This window comes from Triplophysa rosa, linkage group LG22 (genome assembly GCF_024868665.1).
Source record: "Triplophysa rosa linkage group LG22, Trosa_1v2, whole genome shotgun sequence".
NCBI classification, from domain to species: domain Eukaryota; kingdom Metazoa; phylum Chordata; class Actinopteri; order Cypriniformes; family Nemacheilidae; genus Triplophysa; species Triplophysa rosa.
The window spans coordinates 1,612,026-1,629,094 of NC_079911.1; the positions used below are offsets into that span (position 1 = coordinate 1,612,026).

At 39.1% G+C, this 17,069-nt stretch overlaps 1 protein-coding gene across 1 annotated transcript in view; it reads right to left on the reverse strand.

Annotated features, from left to right (window-relative positions):
- The window catches only part of LOC130545903 (zinc finger protein 271-like), a 90,886-nt gene that overhangs the window by 35,351 nt on the left and 38,466 nt on the right, over window positions 1-17,069 (reverse strand). The window contains exons 4-5 of the mRNA XM_057320827.1: window positions 7,634-7,701; window positions 6,030-6,220 (exon numbers count right to left, since the gene is read on the reverse strand). Of these exons, the coding sequence (XP_057176810.1) occupies window positions 6,030-6,220; window positions 7,634-7,701 (259 nt within the window). The remainder of the gene's footprint in view (window positions 1-6,029; window positions 6,221-7,633; window positions 7,702-17,069) is intronic.

Genomic DNA, 17,069 nt, shown 5'->3' on the forward strand with positions numbered 1-17,069 from the left:
TCCTGGCAGCAGACAAAAGACACGGCCTTGGAGTCGGTCACAGCAGCACTGAAGCCACTCCAAGATTTTACAGATGCCCTGTCAGGAGAAGCATATGTCAGTGTGTCCTATTTGAAGCCTGTCATCCATCTGTTAAATACAGAGATTCTGAATCCAAAAGAGGGTGATACCGAAGTGACCCAAGAGATCAAAACTAAGGTTCTTGATTACTTGAATAGCAAGTATACTGATCCTGCAACAGATGAGCTACTCACCATGGCAACCTTTCTCGACCCGAGATTTAAAACCATGTACTTGTCCCCTGAGAAACTGGAGGAAATTAAAGTGAGAGCAGCCTCAGAGACTGAAGCCCTCCTGGAGGAGAACCCTGCCCTGGTACTGGTAGAATCATCTCTTGCAGAGGATCAACCTGAAAGGGAGGGAGAAACAGCCACTGCTCCACTACCATCAGCCAAAAAGCCCAAGAAGAGCCTTGGAAGCTTCTTTAAGACCAGCAGTGCATCGGCCTCATGTTCACAGAAGCAGATCATTGAGCAAGAGCTAAACAGCTACATTCTGGCAATGACACCAGACAGTGAGACTGATCCTTTGGATTGGTGGCGATTTCATGGATCTTCAAGCAAAAAATTACTTTTGTATTTCTGCCACAAGTTCGCCCTCTGAGAGGGCATTCAGCACTGGGGGCAACGTCGTCACATGTAGCAGGGCGGCACTGAAGCCAGAAATGGTCAATAGGTTGGTGTTCCTGGCACAGAACTTGTGAAGAAGTTGATGCGATGTGAGGTTGTGTGAAAAGTGTAACCTTTTTTTCCAAGATTATTACTTAGTAATCTTCTTCATCTCCTAAAACGTACTTGAAATATTGTATTTAATTTGACATAATATTTAATTTAGGCCTACCTCATGTTGCCACTTTGCACTGTTTGAATACTTGATGGTTGAGGTTTGAAATGTGTACTTTAAAAAGCTTACAGTATTTAAGTTTGTATAAACTACATTTTCCTTGTAGTAATCTTCTTTATCCCCTATGTACTATAAAGTATTTTATTTTATTTTACATAATATTTAATTTCTACCTCATGTTGAAATTTTGCACTGTTTGAAAAAAAACAATTGCACAATTAAAAAGAAACTTTAAGAAAGTTGATGTGAGTATTGGTTGGTACTAGCTGAAGCTTTAAAAGATTTGATTGAAAGTATTACAGTGTTTAACAACTGAGTTACCTTATTTTCCATGTAGCAAAATATTTTCATTTTCTTTATCCCATGTGTTCATTAAATGTTTAAATAAAAGTCTTTTAAGGTCTATGTCCCATCCCTGACTTTTTTAAAGTTATATGAGGTTAATATTTTTCCTATAATTTCACTAAGGTGTACTAAAATGTGATTCCATTTTTTTTATCATATCGTAATATCGATATCGACTGGACAGTGAAAAATACAGTGATATGAATTTGAGCTCATATCGCCCACCCCTATGCAGAACCACCCTTTAAATTATACAAATCCATCTATTCCGTTTTTCGTAAACTCATATAAACCACAAAAGCCACACTGAACAGGCTGTTGGCGATTTCCTAGAAAAGTGATGTCACTCTGATAACGCCCGGCCCATGACCGCTCACAGACTCCGCCTTATGAGCATAGATTCCACCTTCCGCCAGAGACACGCTGTCTGCCATTTTCACTCAAGAGCAGTTGTAGCCAGTGACAAGCATGTCTCTGAAACAACTACGGTGTGCAGTTGTTGGATATAAAAACAAACATACAAGTCTTCATTTACTCCCTACATCTGAGCCTCTGAAGGCACTGTGGATTAGTTTTATTTATCAACGGAATGTGCAGAAGACATCAGGTGAAGTCATTTCCACACCGTGATGCTTCACGAATGTTAGTAAAATGCTGGATTCATAATGGGTCATGTTTTCGGTTTTATAGATATGATGCGTTTGTCCCGTGTATTGTCACGTATAAAAACAATGTGCACGTTGTAAAGACATGACGCGTTTGTGCATTCACTCATAGAGAGCATGCTTTCATGCTTATCATGTTAACTGTCACTTATAAGAGCAATGTGCCGGATTTACAGAAGTAACGCATTTGTGCATTCACTCAGAAAACAGCATGCTCAGTTTTTAAACAAATAACGAATTTGTCTTATGTACTCTCACTTATACAAAATGTGTTTGGTTTTTAAAGATGATACAGTGTTTCTCATTCGCTTAATGACCATTCTTTTCAGTTTTGCTGTTGGAAGCACTGGCTCGCACAGCCCTGCGCTTTCAGCTGGAAAGAAGGCGGAGACCAGCTGCTAATTTGCATTTAAAGAGACACACACCAAAAGAGACACACACCAAAACAGCCTGTTTTTCAACGCAGGCAAAATGGACATGTAGGGCACAGTATAATACAAGATCTGTGGTGTATTTTGAGCTGAAACTTCATAGACACATTCTGTGGACTCCTAAGATTTATATTACATGTTGGAAAAGGGCTACATAAGAGGGCCTTTAAACCAGTAGCGTAGCCTTTTCATTTACATGTACGGCCACCTCAGATTTTTGATTGCTTAAAATAAAAAAATAAGGAATTGTTCATTTGTTACTCTGGTTGATCGACCAATCAGTGCTCCCCGCTGTTTTCAAAGTTATTGGTTTAATTATGTCACGTGTTGTGCGTAGCATCTTGACTTTTGCACCAAGAGTTTAATTTGTATGCTGCGATGGCAGGTGCGCACAATATATATATATATATTTTTATAAATTACGAAAAGATGAGCAAGAAAATGAGTAGACTGCTAAAGACAATGATTACACTGGATTAGACTTCTTGTAGTGTTCTTGTAGATTTTTCAACAGAAACTTTTCTTACCCTCGAACACTCCACCTTGTCATGTAAAAGGAAAGCCAATGGTTTGACTGGTAGCCACTGAGCTACTGCGGTTTTTAATCCTGGTCCCCACGACTCCCCTCTGCATATTCTGTATGCGTCTCTTATAGGGCTGTGTATTGGCAAGTGCCTCCCGATACGATACATATCACGATAGATAGGTCACGATTCAATATATTGCTATGTATTTCGATACGATACACATTTGCTATATATTGCAATACTTTAAATAGAAAATGTAAAAAGTAGAGCTAGAAACACAACATGCTGTGCACCAGCGGGCGTTTTCTGTAAGAATAAGTGTAAAAACATCCCTTACCTCTGCAGAGTGGCCATGATGTGCGATGCATGGACCTTTAGATCAGAGGTTTGGGTTCTCAAACTGTGGATTGCGCCCCTCAAGTGGGTAGCACAGGGGAATAAGGTGGCTCACGCAAGTCACTTGGCTGTTGTGGTGCATTACAGTTAAAACACTGAACATGGGCAGTATAAAACCTCTGGTTCATCCGTGCTGTAAATGTGCTGGTGTCACATCCGTGAAAGCACAATACATGTCATTGTTACTTTTCTTAATAAACTTTTTGTCTAATGCACTGCAGTAGCCAAGTGACTTGTGTCATGACTTGCGAAGCCTACAAACAGCATTATTTTATATAACTCATTACTCCATGACATCTTTTGAAAACCAAAGCACACCCACACATCAGCTCTGAGAGCTCAAAGCGTTCTTATATTTTTCGCCATGCTCGCTTTCACTTACTTTTGGCCGCATGTATATGACATGATTTTAAAAAATTATCGATAGTAGAGGTATCACTATCCATACACTATCGGAAAAAAAATATTGCAATAGTTACATGTATGTCTCTTACCGCTTCCGGTGTTTGTTCAATTCGCCCGTAAAAGCCCTGCGAAGTGGACATAAAGGGCATTGAAGTGCACTAAACGTAACTACTAACGTTACGCAAATCTCATGATTGCGGTTAAATAACCCTTCAAACGTCCGTAGTAAGTTTTGTCCGTGTGTGAAGACGCTGCAGGCAGTCGTGTAGCGCAAATTCGTGTTCTGAAGATAACTTAAAAAGCAAACTTCAGCCGATTTCCAGTGTACAGGGAGTAGAGAGCAGTGAACACTGTGTAGGGATCATGTCAATCGGAACAGTTCATTCATGGAGAGCAGACATGTTCACAAGTCTCGGAGGTCCAAGTCCAAGTCAAGTCTCAAGTCTCTGAGGTGGAGTCCAAGTCACATCTCAAGTCTCTGTTCTATTTTTAGCAATAGTTCTCTCAGTTATTGTAATTCACAGTGTATGAAGCTAAATTAGTTTTGAAATATTACAACTAATTAACTCTACAGAATGTCTTGGGTATTCAAACCAGTGCTTCGAACCAGTTCTGATTCTGGTGTAATATCCTGTGTTTTCTTCTTTTTACTAGGTCTTTGCGCCACATTTACCGGTGCAAAATCAAAATACATTTTATGTGCAGTACTGATGTACTAATATGAACCATTTTGCTGTAATCTAGGCTAAATTAAGTAATGTAATGAATTGCATGATGTGTAATTAAATGTTCCAAACAAAGATTTAACTGTTTTTACATAATTTACTTGACCTTAGAATGAAATTAAACCAGGTCATTACCTTTATTTTTCAGAAAAGTTCAGTAACTACTGGATATGAATTGTTGAGAATATTAGACCATATACAGAGAATATTAGACCATGAACACATGTACTAGTTCATTCAATCTCATTTGACTTAAATGACTCGTTCTGTAGGGCGTATTCATCAAGTACATTCAACCAATGAAACACTCTGACAGGGCTCACACTGAAGCGCTATTGGCTTATGGCATGCCTCTTTGAAGAACAGAGCTGCACTCTTTGCTTGAGACTGAATGAGAAATATCTTGTAAAAAAGAAATATTACAGAAACTGTCTTACATTTCTTCAATCATGCAAACATGTTTCATACTTGCTTTGATCTTTAGCATGTCATTCAATCTTTTAATATACAATACAACTTACTTCATCACTTCTTTTGGCTTAACTGTTACTTTATGTTGCATTTCACGTTATGCAGCAGCTGGCATTAGCGGATAAGTTAACATTGGCATATAAAATGTTCGTGCTTGCCTTTGTAATGAGTTTCAGGGTGACTCGCCTGCAGTCGCGCTTCAAGTTTGTGGTGCTTTACCGGCGATTGTGAAGGAAAATAAGACGCACTGTTAACCGCGTGGAGACACAGAATACATATGTCAGTGCTTCCTCTTTACCCAGAGACTTCTCTCTACCGCTTATATGAGATAAGCAGCACATGCGCGCAAGCTGATGTCCGCCAGGTCGGACAAGAATATTTTCGTCTCGTTTTTATAAGTTAACGAAAATGTCAGTATTTTTTTTAATACTGTTTTCGGTATCACGCATTCATTTTTATTTTGTTATCGTCAGTGAAAACATGTCGTTAACAAATATTTTCGTTATAGTTTTCGTCACCGAAATTAATACTGATGTAAACTATTTAAAGTTAATCATCCATTATAATATCTGCTGCACTTAAATGGTCTGGACAGAAGCTACTAAAGTAAGACTTGGCTACATTTTGTCGTTTATAATAATGCTGACTTTGTGTGTTTAGAGATGAATCGTTGTGACATTTGCTGCATAACATAATGGATTGGGAATTAATAGACAAATGTGTTATATGATGCTGTCATGTGGGGAGGTAAAGGAAGAATGTATGTTCTATCAAAATGACTTGCGTATTTTACGAGTCTCATGAATCACGATTCCAAGTCAAGTCGCAAGTCTCTGTTTTGCGACTTAAGTGCGACTCGAGTCCAAGTCGCGGACTCGAGTTTCCATCTCTGGAGAGAGACTTAAAATATGCGGGGGGGGGTTTGGGGGGGTTGCGAGGACCAGATTAAGAGACCTAGGCTATATAGGAAATGAGCTGAATAATACAGGTGTATCACCTATAAAGTATATTAGTACCTATAAATATATACATGTATAGAAACCTATACATATACATCATGGCCCCCTCATTTACAGACAGGTCCCCTCAAAAATAAAATTCTGGCTACGCCACTGCTCTAAACTAAAATAATATTTCACGGACTGAATTATGTTTTCATACCTCTGTCAGAGCATTTAGTGTTCCACAGATGGTCAAAAGTGATGTCAAAATCTTTGGCATAGGCCTCTCCATACCAGACTAGCAATTCTTCTCCAGTTTTGATTGGCCGGCAGCATCGGTACAGAATCGCTCCTTCATACTGAAATGCCACCAGATTTTGTTCCTCTTCACTGCGAGCACAATTTACATATCTGAGAAAGAGACCGACAAAAAACAAGGTATTAAAAACAAGCTTAGTCTCAAAGTGTCAATATCCCTTAAAAACCCTAATCAAACTGACATCAAATTGGTCCTTTTGCGTTCTCCTTAGCTCTCTGTGCACAATTTCCAAGTTCTGAAAAAAATCTTCATAATCATTCATCTACATGCAATGCTCTGATTTACCTCTAAACCAACTTTCACAATGTCCTCTTATTTTTAACCCCTCCCATCCAAACTGTTGGCTGTATTCTGGTATCATATACTCATCATCTTCTCACCCTCGTGTTGTTCCAGTATTACTTTATTTCTTCAGTAGACAACAAAAGACAGAATGTAGGAACTGACAGCATTAGTCAACAGATGCTTTCATTCACCATGAATCCTTTTTCCATACACTGAAAGTTAATTGTGAAAAGTCTTTTTAGAATTGTGACTAACATCCTAGCTAACATCTTTTGTGTTCCACTGTAGAATGTCAAATAACTAGGGATGCACCAAAATGGTGCACTTGGCCGAAAGACGAATACTGAACATGTTTTTTTGCATTTCTTCTATTTATTTAGCCATTTTTTTCACTATTACATAGACTGAATGGTCAAAATGTGCTTTTTATAATTTGTCTTGCTTTTTAATAAAATACAATACAACTTAAATAAAAGTGAGCAAAACAAAGTCAATTCAAACAAAAAATTGAGCCCTCTCCCTTCATGAATAGCCTATATTAATTAGGCCTATAACTGACTGCTAAAAGAATGTAATGTAAATTACTCTTTACCCCTACAACAAAACACTTCATTAAAAAGTGTCATTCCACATTAGGCCTATAAGCTAAAAATAAGAATAAACTAAAACTGTTGGATTATTATAGGCTACATTGCAAAATGATTTGAGAAAAAAAACATCCAATGCAAGCAATTCTGACTGATGCTGACTGACAACCATTTCAGTTCACGTCTCTCCTCTAAACTCCGCCCACAAAAGCTGACTGTTCTCTCAGAAGGTGCACGTGGCCAGGATGCACAGAACATACTTTGACAAGTTGTTTAGTACAGGGAACTGTGTGCACGCGACCACTGTATGATGTCAAAGGATGTCGCGAGCGGCGGGGCTACTGTCAGACAGCCTGCTCCAGTCTGAAGTAAAGTTACCGACCGGTAAAGACGCTTTCATTCGGAAATTTACTCCTGCGCGGCAAGTCCCGTGCTGTGTCTTTCTCTTACACATTAAAATGCTCCACACACACACACTGTCAAAATATTTGTGACATTAATCATGCGACATCCCTACAAATAACAACATGAAAGTGATTCATATTTTTTTTATAAATCCTTTAAGAGGCCACTTGCATTCCAGTAGATATCCGTAAATATCCAGTTTTTCTGATATTTATTATAATATCTCACCTCATCCAGTTAGAGTGTGTTTCTCTTCTGGCATCTACATATTCATACAAGTCCTTACTTGTGTATATCTGTGAAATGAATAATAAACAATAAAAAAAACTTCAGTTCAGTTCTAAGTTAAACATTTAGGATCATGACAAACATTATATTCCATAAAATCAAACAGTTTCTTTTAATGTTTTAACCCTTTCATGCATTGAGGTCACTACAGTGGACAGCTATTCAAAAAGCCATTTCTTGTGTATCCATAGATTTGATGGCATAATTGCACATGAACCACTACAGATGACACCAGTGCATCATCCTGAACACTGTCACTTAGTGGCAACTCAACTCAACTTTATTTATATAGCGCTTTTTACAATTTTCATTGTTACAAAACAGCTGTACATGAGACACATTGATTATAAGCAAACCAATTAAAGTTGTACCTGTAAAAACAAGAAAAAGGTGAAAACACAGAAGACAGACATACCCACATACAAAACACTCCACACACACAATATGCACACGTACTAACACACATAGACATAGACACACACACACGGACGTGCACGCACACACACACACACACACACAGACACGTACATTTGTATACACAGCATACATTTAAGATAAAGGATAGAGAAGCACAGGTCAAATATAACAGACTATAAATTCCTATATGCAATATTAATTAAGTAAAACTAGTGGCAAGGGCGTCGTATGTATAGGGTTGCGAACTCAATACTTTAAAGGCAACGACTGAATTACGTCGGTCGGTAGTTCAGAGAACCGATTCACATTAAAACAATCTGTGCCAAATTTCGGTATGAAAGTAAAAACTGCTAATCAAGCAGACTGTCCAAATTAACATACAATATCTAAATAAAGACTTGATTTTGCATATGGTTATCATGTTTATATTATTTCTTTCAAAAAAGTAAGCATACACTTGTGTTAAAGAACCGCTGCGAGCTTAGACACGCATAACACTGCGCTGAGCGACCAGAATTGTTAAAGGGGTCATATGACAGAAATTCCTGTTTTGCTTTTGATTTAGAGTGTTATGCAACCATTTGAGCTTGTATAGGACCTCCAAAGTCACAAAACTAAGTCAAAAAGTGTTGCACAAAATGATTTATGATTGATCGAGATCTGCCTAAAACGCCTCGATCAATCACACCCCCACATTTCTACGTCAGTATGTGGTAATGTTTGCATGACGCCGCCCAAATGTACACGCAAAGCTTCAGTTATCACAGCCGTGGTGCTGCAGCCGCCATGTGACAGCAGAAAGACAAAATAAAAACACCTCTGTAAAATGTCCTTCTGGTCGATCTGTTGGTTTCATCATCCTAACTACTAGTGATGGCCGGTTCGCGAACGAATCGTTCATTTGAACCGGTTCTCTTTAGTACAGGGGTGCAAACTCGTCAGGGGTGAAAAAGGTGACAAACTAAACCCCGCCCCGAGCCCCGCCCCGCTAGTTAAATGCCAACATAGGTAAAGGCAAGTTAATTCACATAGCACATTTCACACGCAAAGGCAAGTCAAACTAGTTTATAGGGAGAAAATGTAACACGCTGCAAAAAATGCTTTTCTTACATTTTGGTCTTATTTCCAGTCCAAATATTTAATAATTCTTAAATCTTTTTTTTCAGAAAAAAATAAACCGAACGTCAAAATTGTTTAAGATTATTTTGCTTACCCCATTGGCAGATTATTTTGCTTGTTTTAGGGTAAAACTCACTTAATTGTGACTTTTTTTTCTGAAAACAAGACAATAATTTTTACTTTGCTAGAAAATGCTTCTTGATTTAAGAATTTTCAGATATTTGGACTAGAAAACAAGACAAAAACTCTCAGTAGGAAAGCATTTTTTGCAGTGCACCATTCAAGGATAAACACCTTTATATGATTAAAAAACGTTTGAGCGACAACTATGGTCTAAAATCAACAAGGATTGTTGTTAAGATGTTACATGAACTTAGTCAGGGCAAATAAACCACTGTAAATCTTCATTTCAGCACTCAAATTTTTGAAGCGGCTGACGGGCTAAACGTGAGGTGTTTCTCCGTCATGAAACAGGCTGTTACAGGCTGACACTTGAGCTGAGTGATACTAATATTACTGTACATTACACGCTGTTCTTTACTTGTAGGTCGAACAGTTCTCAAATCGACTTCATGTCGTAATATGAGTAATAGCTTACTGATATGTGAGACAAATGTTAAGGGCGAGACTGAGAAGCATTTTTGCAAAGGGTAACGTTAGCGAACTACTGTAGCGATAACGTAACTTACAATCTTCATAGCTATCACAACAGCAGCCTCGCGCCAAAAAAATAAAATAATAAAAATAAACCCAGCCTCACGCGGTAATCACCATTTAAACTGGAACACCATAATTTACAGCAGATACAAATGCATTCCGTCCAGCTCTCCAGCGAACTTAATTTAGCTGGCTACATACAGGCTAATCTAACCATCATTTACCTCAAAAAATAAGTTGCTTACCGTTAGCTTGTTCCTTCATGTTTTACGCAGTGTTGCCAACTCTTTTCAATGGAAAGTAGCTAAAGCCTACCCGAAAAGTCGCTAAATGTCGCCAGATGACGTCACGCGCTAGTTTGCATATCAGTGACGTCATCACGTAGAATCTGACAAGCTAAGCGCTTCAGGTCTGCTTCATATCTCTACTCTCTGAGCGGTTGTATACAGTATTATATTAAAACAATACACCCAAATGCACAATAAATAGGCTCTTAATGACTTATTTTTCTGTTTCTGTTGGCAGACAACAAAAAAATATGTAATAGTGAGTGAACTCAACCACTTAAAACTAGCAGTCACTTTCGTTGAACAGCTAAAGTCCGTTTGTGTTCATGTGTCCATACAGTCATCGCGTTTTAAATCATAAATGCTCAAACAAGGTCAATAAGTGATTAGTTCTTGAAAACACTGTTTGTACATGCCTCTCTCATTCACGCGTCAGTGCGGTCTGAACTGAATGTGCTGCTTCTCCCTGCCGCTCACTGAACAGAGGCGGTGCTGCGCTGGGAAGGCAAAAACTCGCTCTCGCGGGGCAATAGACGTGAAGCAGAATGTTTCGCTAAGTCGCCAAGGCTCATTCAGAAAGTAGCTAGATTTGTCGCTAGTCGCTTTTTGAAAAATAAGTCGCTAAAGGGGTCTGAAAAGTCGCTAAATCTAGTGACAAAGTCGCCAAGTTGGCAACACTGGTTTTACATAGCCTTTAGAAATATGGACGGTTGCCTGCAGCGTCTGAAAGTGAGGCTTCAGGAGTGAGATTGGTTGGATGATGAGGGAAAGAACATTAAGGTGAGCCAATCAGAGGCAGAGTAGTGCGGGTCCATCACTTTGCCAACAGGGGAAAAAACCGCTACAGGTGACATGAGACAGATGACGACCGACGACCCCCCCCCACGATTTTTTTTACAGATCTACACGAATCACGTGAATGACCCATTTCAAGGTGAAAACGGCGAATTTCGCCAAAAGGTGACAAGTTTGCACCCCTGTTTAGTGAACTGGTCGAACCGGTTCACCAAATCGGACTGAATCGTTCGAAACGGTTCGCGTCTACAAAAAGCACTTATCCACAAATTCCTTCAGTTACTCATTTTTGACGTGCATGACAACCCATCCGACTCAACATAAACCAGCCAGTATCAACGACTTTTCAGTAAATCCAACAGTACACTACTACACGCTGAACTGAACTGTTAAGCACGAGCGGAGAAGCTATTCAAGCTATAGCTAAGCTAGCTGATAGAGCCAGCTTGATTTCAATAGGATTTAGTGGTATCGCGATAAATTATCGTGCAGCCCTACTGTACATATAAGAAACTACATTTGCAACATGAACATAAACATAAACATTTGAACACAGATCACACTTTATGATGGTCATAAATATTTGTACAAACATATTCTTTATATTAATGTTGCTTAAAATGCATTACAGAAAACGTTTGTGCAGTTGTGCTTTTATGTTAATTATTTTAAAGGTTAAAAAGAATTGTTTGTGTGGTTGGGCTAATAAGTCTTCCATTGCGCCTATTGGTGGATTTGATTATTAGCTGTCCTATCAGTCGATATGGGGGTGTATATATATAGCCTATGGTTAAGGGGGTTGATATCACTAGTCCCGCCCTTTTTGCTTCGGTGTTACATCCGGTCGCCCGGCAGAACGGCACGTTAGGAGGAACCTTGTGGCTGACATTTGGTTGGCGTTGCCCCTCTACAGGCGGAAGCTTGAGTGAGCTGGAGTGAGTCTGTTAATATTCCGGATGTTTTGTGGGTTGGCTGCGTACGCAGTCTCCCAATAAACGGATCGAGTTGTCCTCCGCACATTGGTGTGATTACCCGATCGGCTGAGTTACGAGATCGGAGGTGTACGATTGTTTGAACGAGCCGCGACCGCCCAGTGCATTCATCTGTTGGTTGCTTATCTTGGGGTAGGAGATTCTACCCTTATGATTGGTCGCGTCGCTACCAGCGATTATTCCTGTGCATTGGAGCTACGTGGGAGTTATCCGGGGGCGCTGTTGCTGCACCTTATGTTATTGTTCGTTTTTTTTCTTTATAGTTTAACTTGTTTTTCTTGTTGCATTTGCTGTTTCTACTTTTTATTATTTTTTTATTTTACATTGCTTTGTTTGGCACTAGTGTTTTCATGTTCTTTTTTTTTGTTTTCTTTTGTTTAGTTGCTGCAGTTAACCAGCTGTGTTACATGGGCTAGCCCTGATGGTGCTGCTGTAGTGGCATGTTTAATTTAATTTGATTCTATTATATTGTTTTCTTTATACTTGTTATTTTGTATTGTGTGAAGGTGCATTATTGTGAGCAAGTAGAGCGCCTACTTGCAATACTGCACTGTAGTGCACAGTAATTGCAGAGTGCCTGCACCCTTGAAACTTGTGCCAAACCTATTCCTATCCATTTTCCTTACAGGAGCTGAGTGCTGAAGGCGGGGTGGAGTTTGGGGTGTTGGTGTTGGTGTTCTCCCACGAGTGCTGTGGTGTGTTGGTGTGTGTGCGCTTGAGCGTGTGTACCCCGGTGTAACCAGTGTGAGGTGTGGTGTGGCCTATTGTGTCCCTAGTCCCTGCGGGCGTGCCTCAGCTCCAGTTCCTTTTTGTTTTGGTTTGTTTAAAAGGGTTTGTTGGCCAGGCTGCTTACTGCGGTATTTTCCCATCCTAGTTTTTTTTTTTTTTATCCTTTATATTTCTTTATTTTCAGTTATTGATGTTGTGTCAGAATCTTTTAAATAAAAGTGTATATATATTTCTAAACTCACATCTCCTCCCGCTTCCTGAAGTGAACTTGTGTGTTTAAGGTATAAGAATACTTTCTCGTCCCTGGCGAATATCCAGGGTGGCGTAGTCGCTTTCTATTCCGTGGTCAATTGGCGTCAGGTCACATTCGTAAAAATAATAAACTAAACATTTATTTGTTTCATAAGTCTTATTACATCTTATTTAATTTCTAAACAATATTATATAAATCTAAACATGACGTAATCATGATGTGCGAGAAGCAAGCGGATTCCTTGAATCGCTCTCTCAGACTAGAAGAATCTAGAGTCACGAGAACCGTTTCTGTCGGACATGTCCGATTTGTGAACCGACGGACCGGTTGCCGGTTCGCGAATCGCTTCTTCGGACACAAACCGGTTGCAACAGCTTTCGATTCAGCAGTACACTAACCGAAGAGCCGCTTCTTTCGGACACGTCCGATTCAGAAGCGATGATACTGCGCATGCGTGTAATTTTAAAAGCAGATAAAAAGCGTCTAAGTCAGATATTTTTATAAAACAGAGGTGTGATACTATAAAACACATTGGAAAGATGTTTAGGACTTTATTACTGCCTTATCACTGTACGTAAACCAATCTGCAGCGCCGTTTACGTTCATGCCACTGCTAGAGCGGTTCTCGTTCTCGAGTCGAGAGCCGGTTCGCAACAGATTTCGATTCAGCAGTACACGAACCGAAGAGCCGCTTCTTTCGGACACATCCGAGTCGGTCCGACTGTGTGAGTGAGAACCGATGAGCTTAGCTAGTGAGCATGCGTGATTCACCGTGAGGCTACAGAACAGTGTGGACAACTGATGCTGTGCTAATGTTACGAGCGCACGTGAACCGAGGACTTAAAATATATGGAGCAATCTGGCAAAGCATAAGTTTATTTAATAACACATAAATCATATTGAATTATGCATGGATCATATAGTTTCTGTAAAATGCTGATGAAGATTAATTATTCACTTTTTATCTTTAAGAATGTCATAGTTTGCTGCACTTCACTGTGCCTATTTGGGTGCTTTAGTTGCAAAACGTATAGAAACGTGTCAGATCATGACGTGATGTGTTAACTGACATAAATTATGATTACTGGTTTTGGTTTATATTTGAATGTGCCGAGTGTATTTTCATCCCAGCCGGTCGGGACTATACTAGACTTAACGCGTTTCGTCAGGGCGAGTGACGTCATTACGTCAGAGCGTAAGAGAATCGGTGAACCGGTCTTTTGAACCGTTTCATTGAAACGAACTGTCCGAAAGAACCGGTTCGCAGAAAAGAGCCGGACTTCCCATCACTACTAACTACTTTAGGTTTGAAGGACAAACCGATGCTGGTTTTACTCTTTATGCACTTGTGTACTTGTATTAAGGCTATTTATTATAACCGGTCCGACGCGAATCCACGCCGAGTGGGGAGCGGGGCGAACTGACAATCGTTCCGGCATGAGAGCTGTGCGCTCCGGGTAGTGATGGGAATTATGATTCATTTGAGTGATTCGTTCTTTTTCAGTTTGTTCACCAAAATGATTCGTTCAGTGACCATTTCTATAATACGCCAGCAGGTGGCGAAAAAGAGTTGTGTTATGTCAACGAACGTATTAATGGACGTATAAAGTGATTACAGGCTTTATTAAAATGTGTGTCTCTGATCTACTCATTAAATAAATAAATAAATAAATAAAAGTCTAAATAAGTGGTTCAGATGACCAACGCACAAGGTTTTTCTGCATAATTTAAAAGTTAATTGCTTGGTCATTTACACATTCATAAATCTGGGATTATGTTAAACGTGAAGTTCATGTATTTTAAATAAACAAGTGTGCAAAGTAGCCTACCTGTAACTGCGCTTTGCATCCGCTTTCTGCTGATTGCTGAACGAGACTCACATGCTAAATGAGCGACCTACAGTGTACTCGTTCAATTCGTTCATGAACCACATGTACCAGTTCGTTCAATTCGTTCACGAACGAGATCTCTCTCTCTCTCTCTCTCGTCCAGACTCAACGGCGACTGGTCAGTGTGGGCGTATTCGTTCAGTGGAAGATCTAACCAATTACATGTCCCTTCACAGCCGGAACTGGAATGCTATTTGCTGACGTGACGCGAATGAGAGTTAACCAATACTTTTTTGTTTTACAGTTTTTAGAGAAGTGCATGACATGAATTAAACGCAATGAAGTCGTTTTTATTTGAAAGAACAACAAATGATACAAAATGCACACAAAACACCTGTGCTTGCAGTACAATAACTGAGTAAACAGGGCTTGACATTTTCCATGCAATAAAAATGACGATGTTAATTTGTCTTTGTTACATTTATCAGCTTGCATTATTTTATTATTTTCGTAAGGATCTTTACATTGTGTCCATTTCTGTACTTGTTGAACAAGAGACCTGCATCTTTCGTTCACGAGTGAGAAGTAACAGCTCGTTCATGTCGTTCACGAACGAGAATCAGCAGGTTTGTGTACGAACGAGATCTCTCTCGTTCAGACTCAAACACAGGCTCGTTCATTCAGTGAAGGGCGTATTCGTTCAGCACATTCAACCAATCATATGCTCTGTCAAAGCTCACACTCGAACGTCATTGGCTCGTGCTTTAGACACTTTTTTAAGCCAAGACGCTGTGCTCGAGATTTCAGTGAACGAGAAATATGAGTCATTGGCTGAGTCCGAAATCGCATACTCAATGAGTAAGTACTCAATTTCAGTAGGTACGTACTCAACGGGGCTAAATGGGTACGTACTGCTTTCACTGAATGGGTGTAGTGTGAATGCGATCGGCCGTTGTCCGCCATATTGATGATCTTCTTCTCCTTTTTAATGGCGTGAAGCAAATTACTTTTGTGGTGCATATCCGCCGCCTACTGTACTGGAGTGTACACGGGCCAGATATTAACCATGTGACGTAATAACAAGCGCAATTTAAATTATGAGAGACAGGTGCATTAACATCAGTAATGCTATAACTTTACCTTCCATGAGTTTTCCCAGCGTTTGTAATGCCTTCACAAAGGAGACGTCGGGTAGCTGCTCTACGATCTCGCCTTAGGAGAGCACTGCTGATTTTATTGTCAAGGAATATAAGTATTATTGCTTATAAATTAAATGTACCCTAGAAATGCATTGCTAGCCCACACCTACACTTGTGCACAATATTATTGATAAGTGCTGACCAATACTTATTCATTTTCCTGAAAATTATATTTACATTTTACATTTAGTCATTTATCAGACGCTTATCTATATATTGATATATTGTATTAAAATAGGCTACTAAATGTAATTGTATTGCCATATGCCATCTATGCATTAATGCAGACTACAAAAATGTGAATGCATACGTTTTCAGTGAAGCAATGACATAATGCATGAAGTAATGTCATTTTATTTACAGAAAACTATAGAATAAACATGAATAAAAAACTTAAATTTGATGTAAGAAAATAAATGAATTTAATCATTATTAATACATGTACAAGTAAACATCACATAAATCAAAGCTCTATTTCAATTTATTGTTGTAACAAATGATCCTGTATCTACAGGCGTTGAACCCCACATCCTACAGCCATCTCGCAACTGACCACCGTCGCCACCTTCGTGATTTTAACGTGTGCTCATCTGTCCCTGTAACAGTCAAACAAGATTCAAGTGACCTCTGTGATTTGAGCTCAATACTGCATTTAAATGTGGAGGTAGTTGCACATGTGTTAACTCGCTGTTTATTCAACTCAAATTTTTCTGAATTCATCAACAGTACTAATGGACAAATAAAATACATGCATTTTGTTTAGTTACTTAAGTAAATATGTTTATTTACATTACTTATATGTATCTATGCAAGCAGTGAACAATGCTTTGTACCACATATTAACAGTGTGGAAATATTATTCAGAATATGAGTATGAAGGAATTACTATATAATCAATAAGTGAATTTCATTAATAATCATTGCATTGTGTTTGTTTAAATGTGTTTGCTGTGTTGCTCAGTGAAAATTTCTGTCGAATATTAGACTGTTTGTAACAGAAAAACAGGAAACTAGCTTAACCGCAGAAGAGGAACTAACTGTGTGTACGTGCAGAATCATCACAGCTCGTTTTGACGAGTCTAACCAACTAACACACACA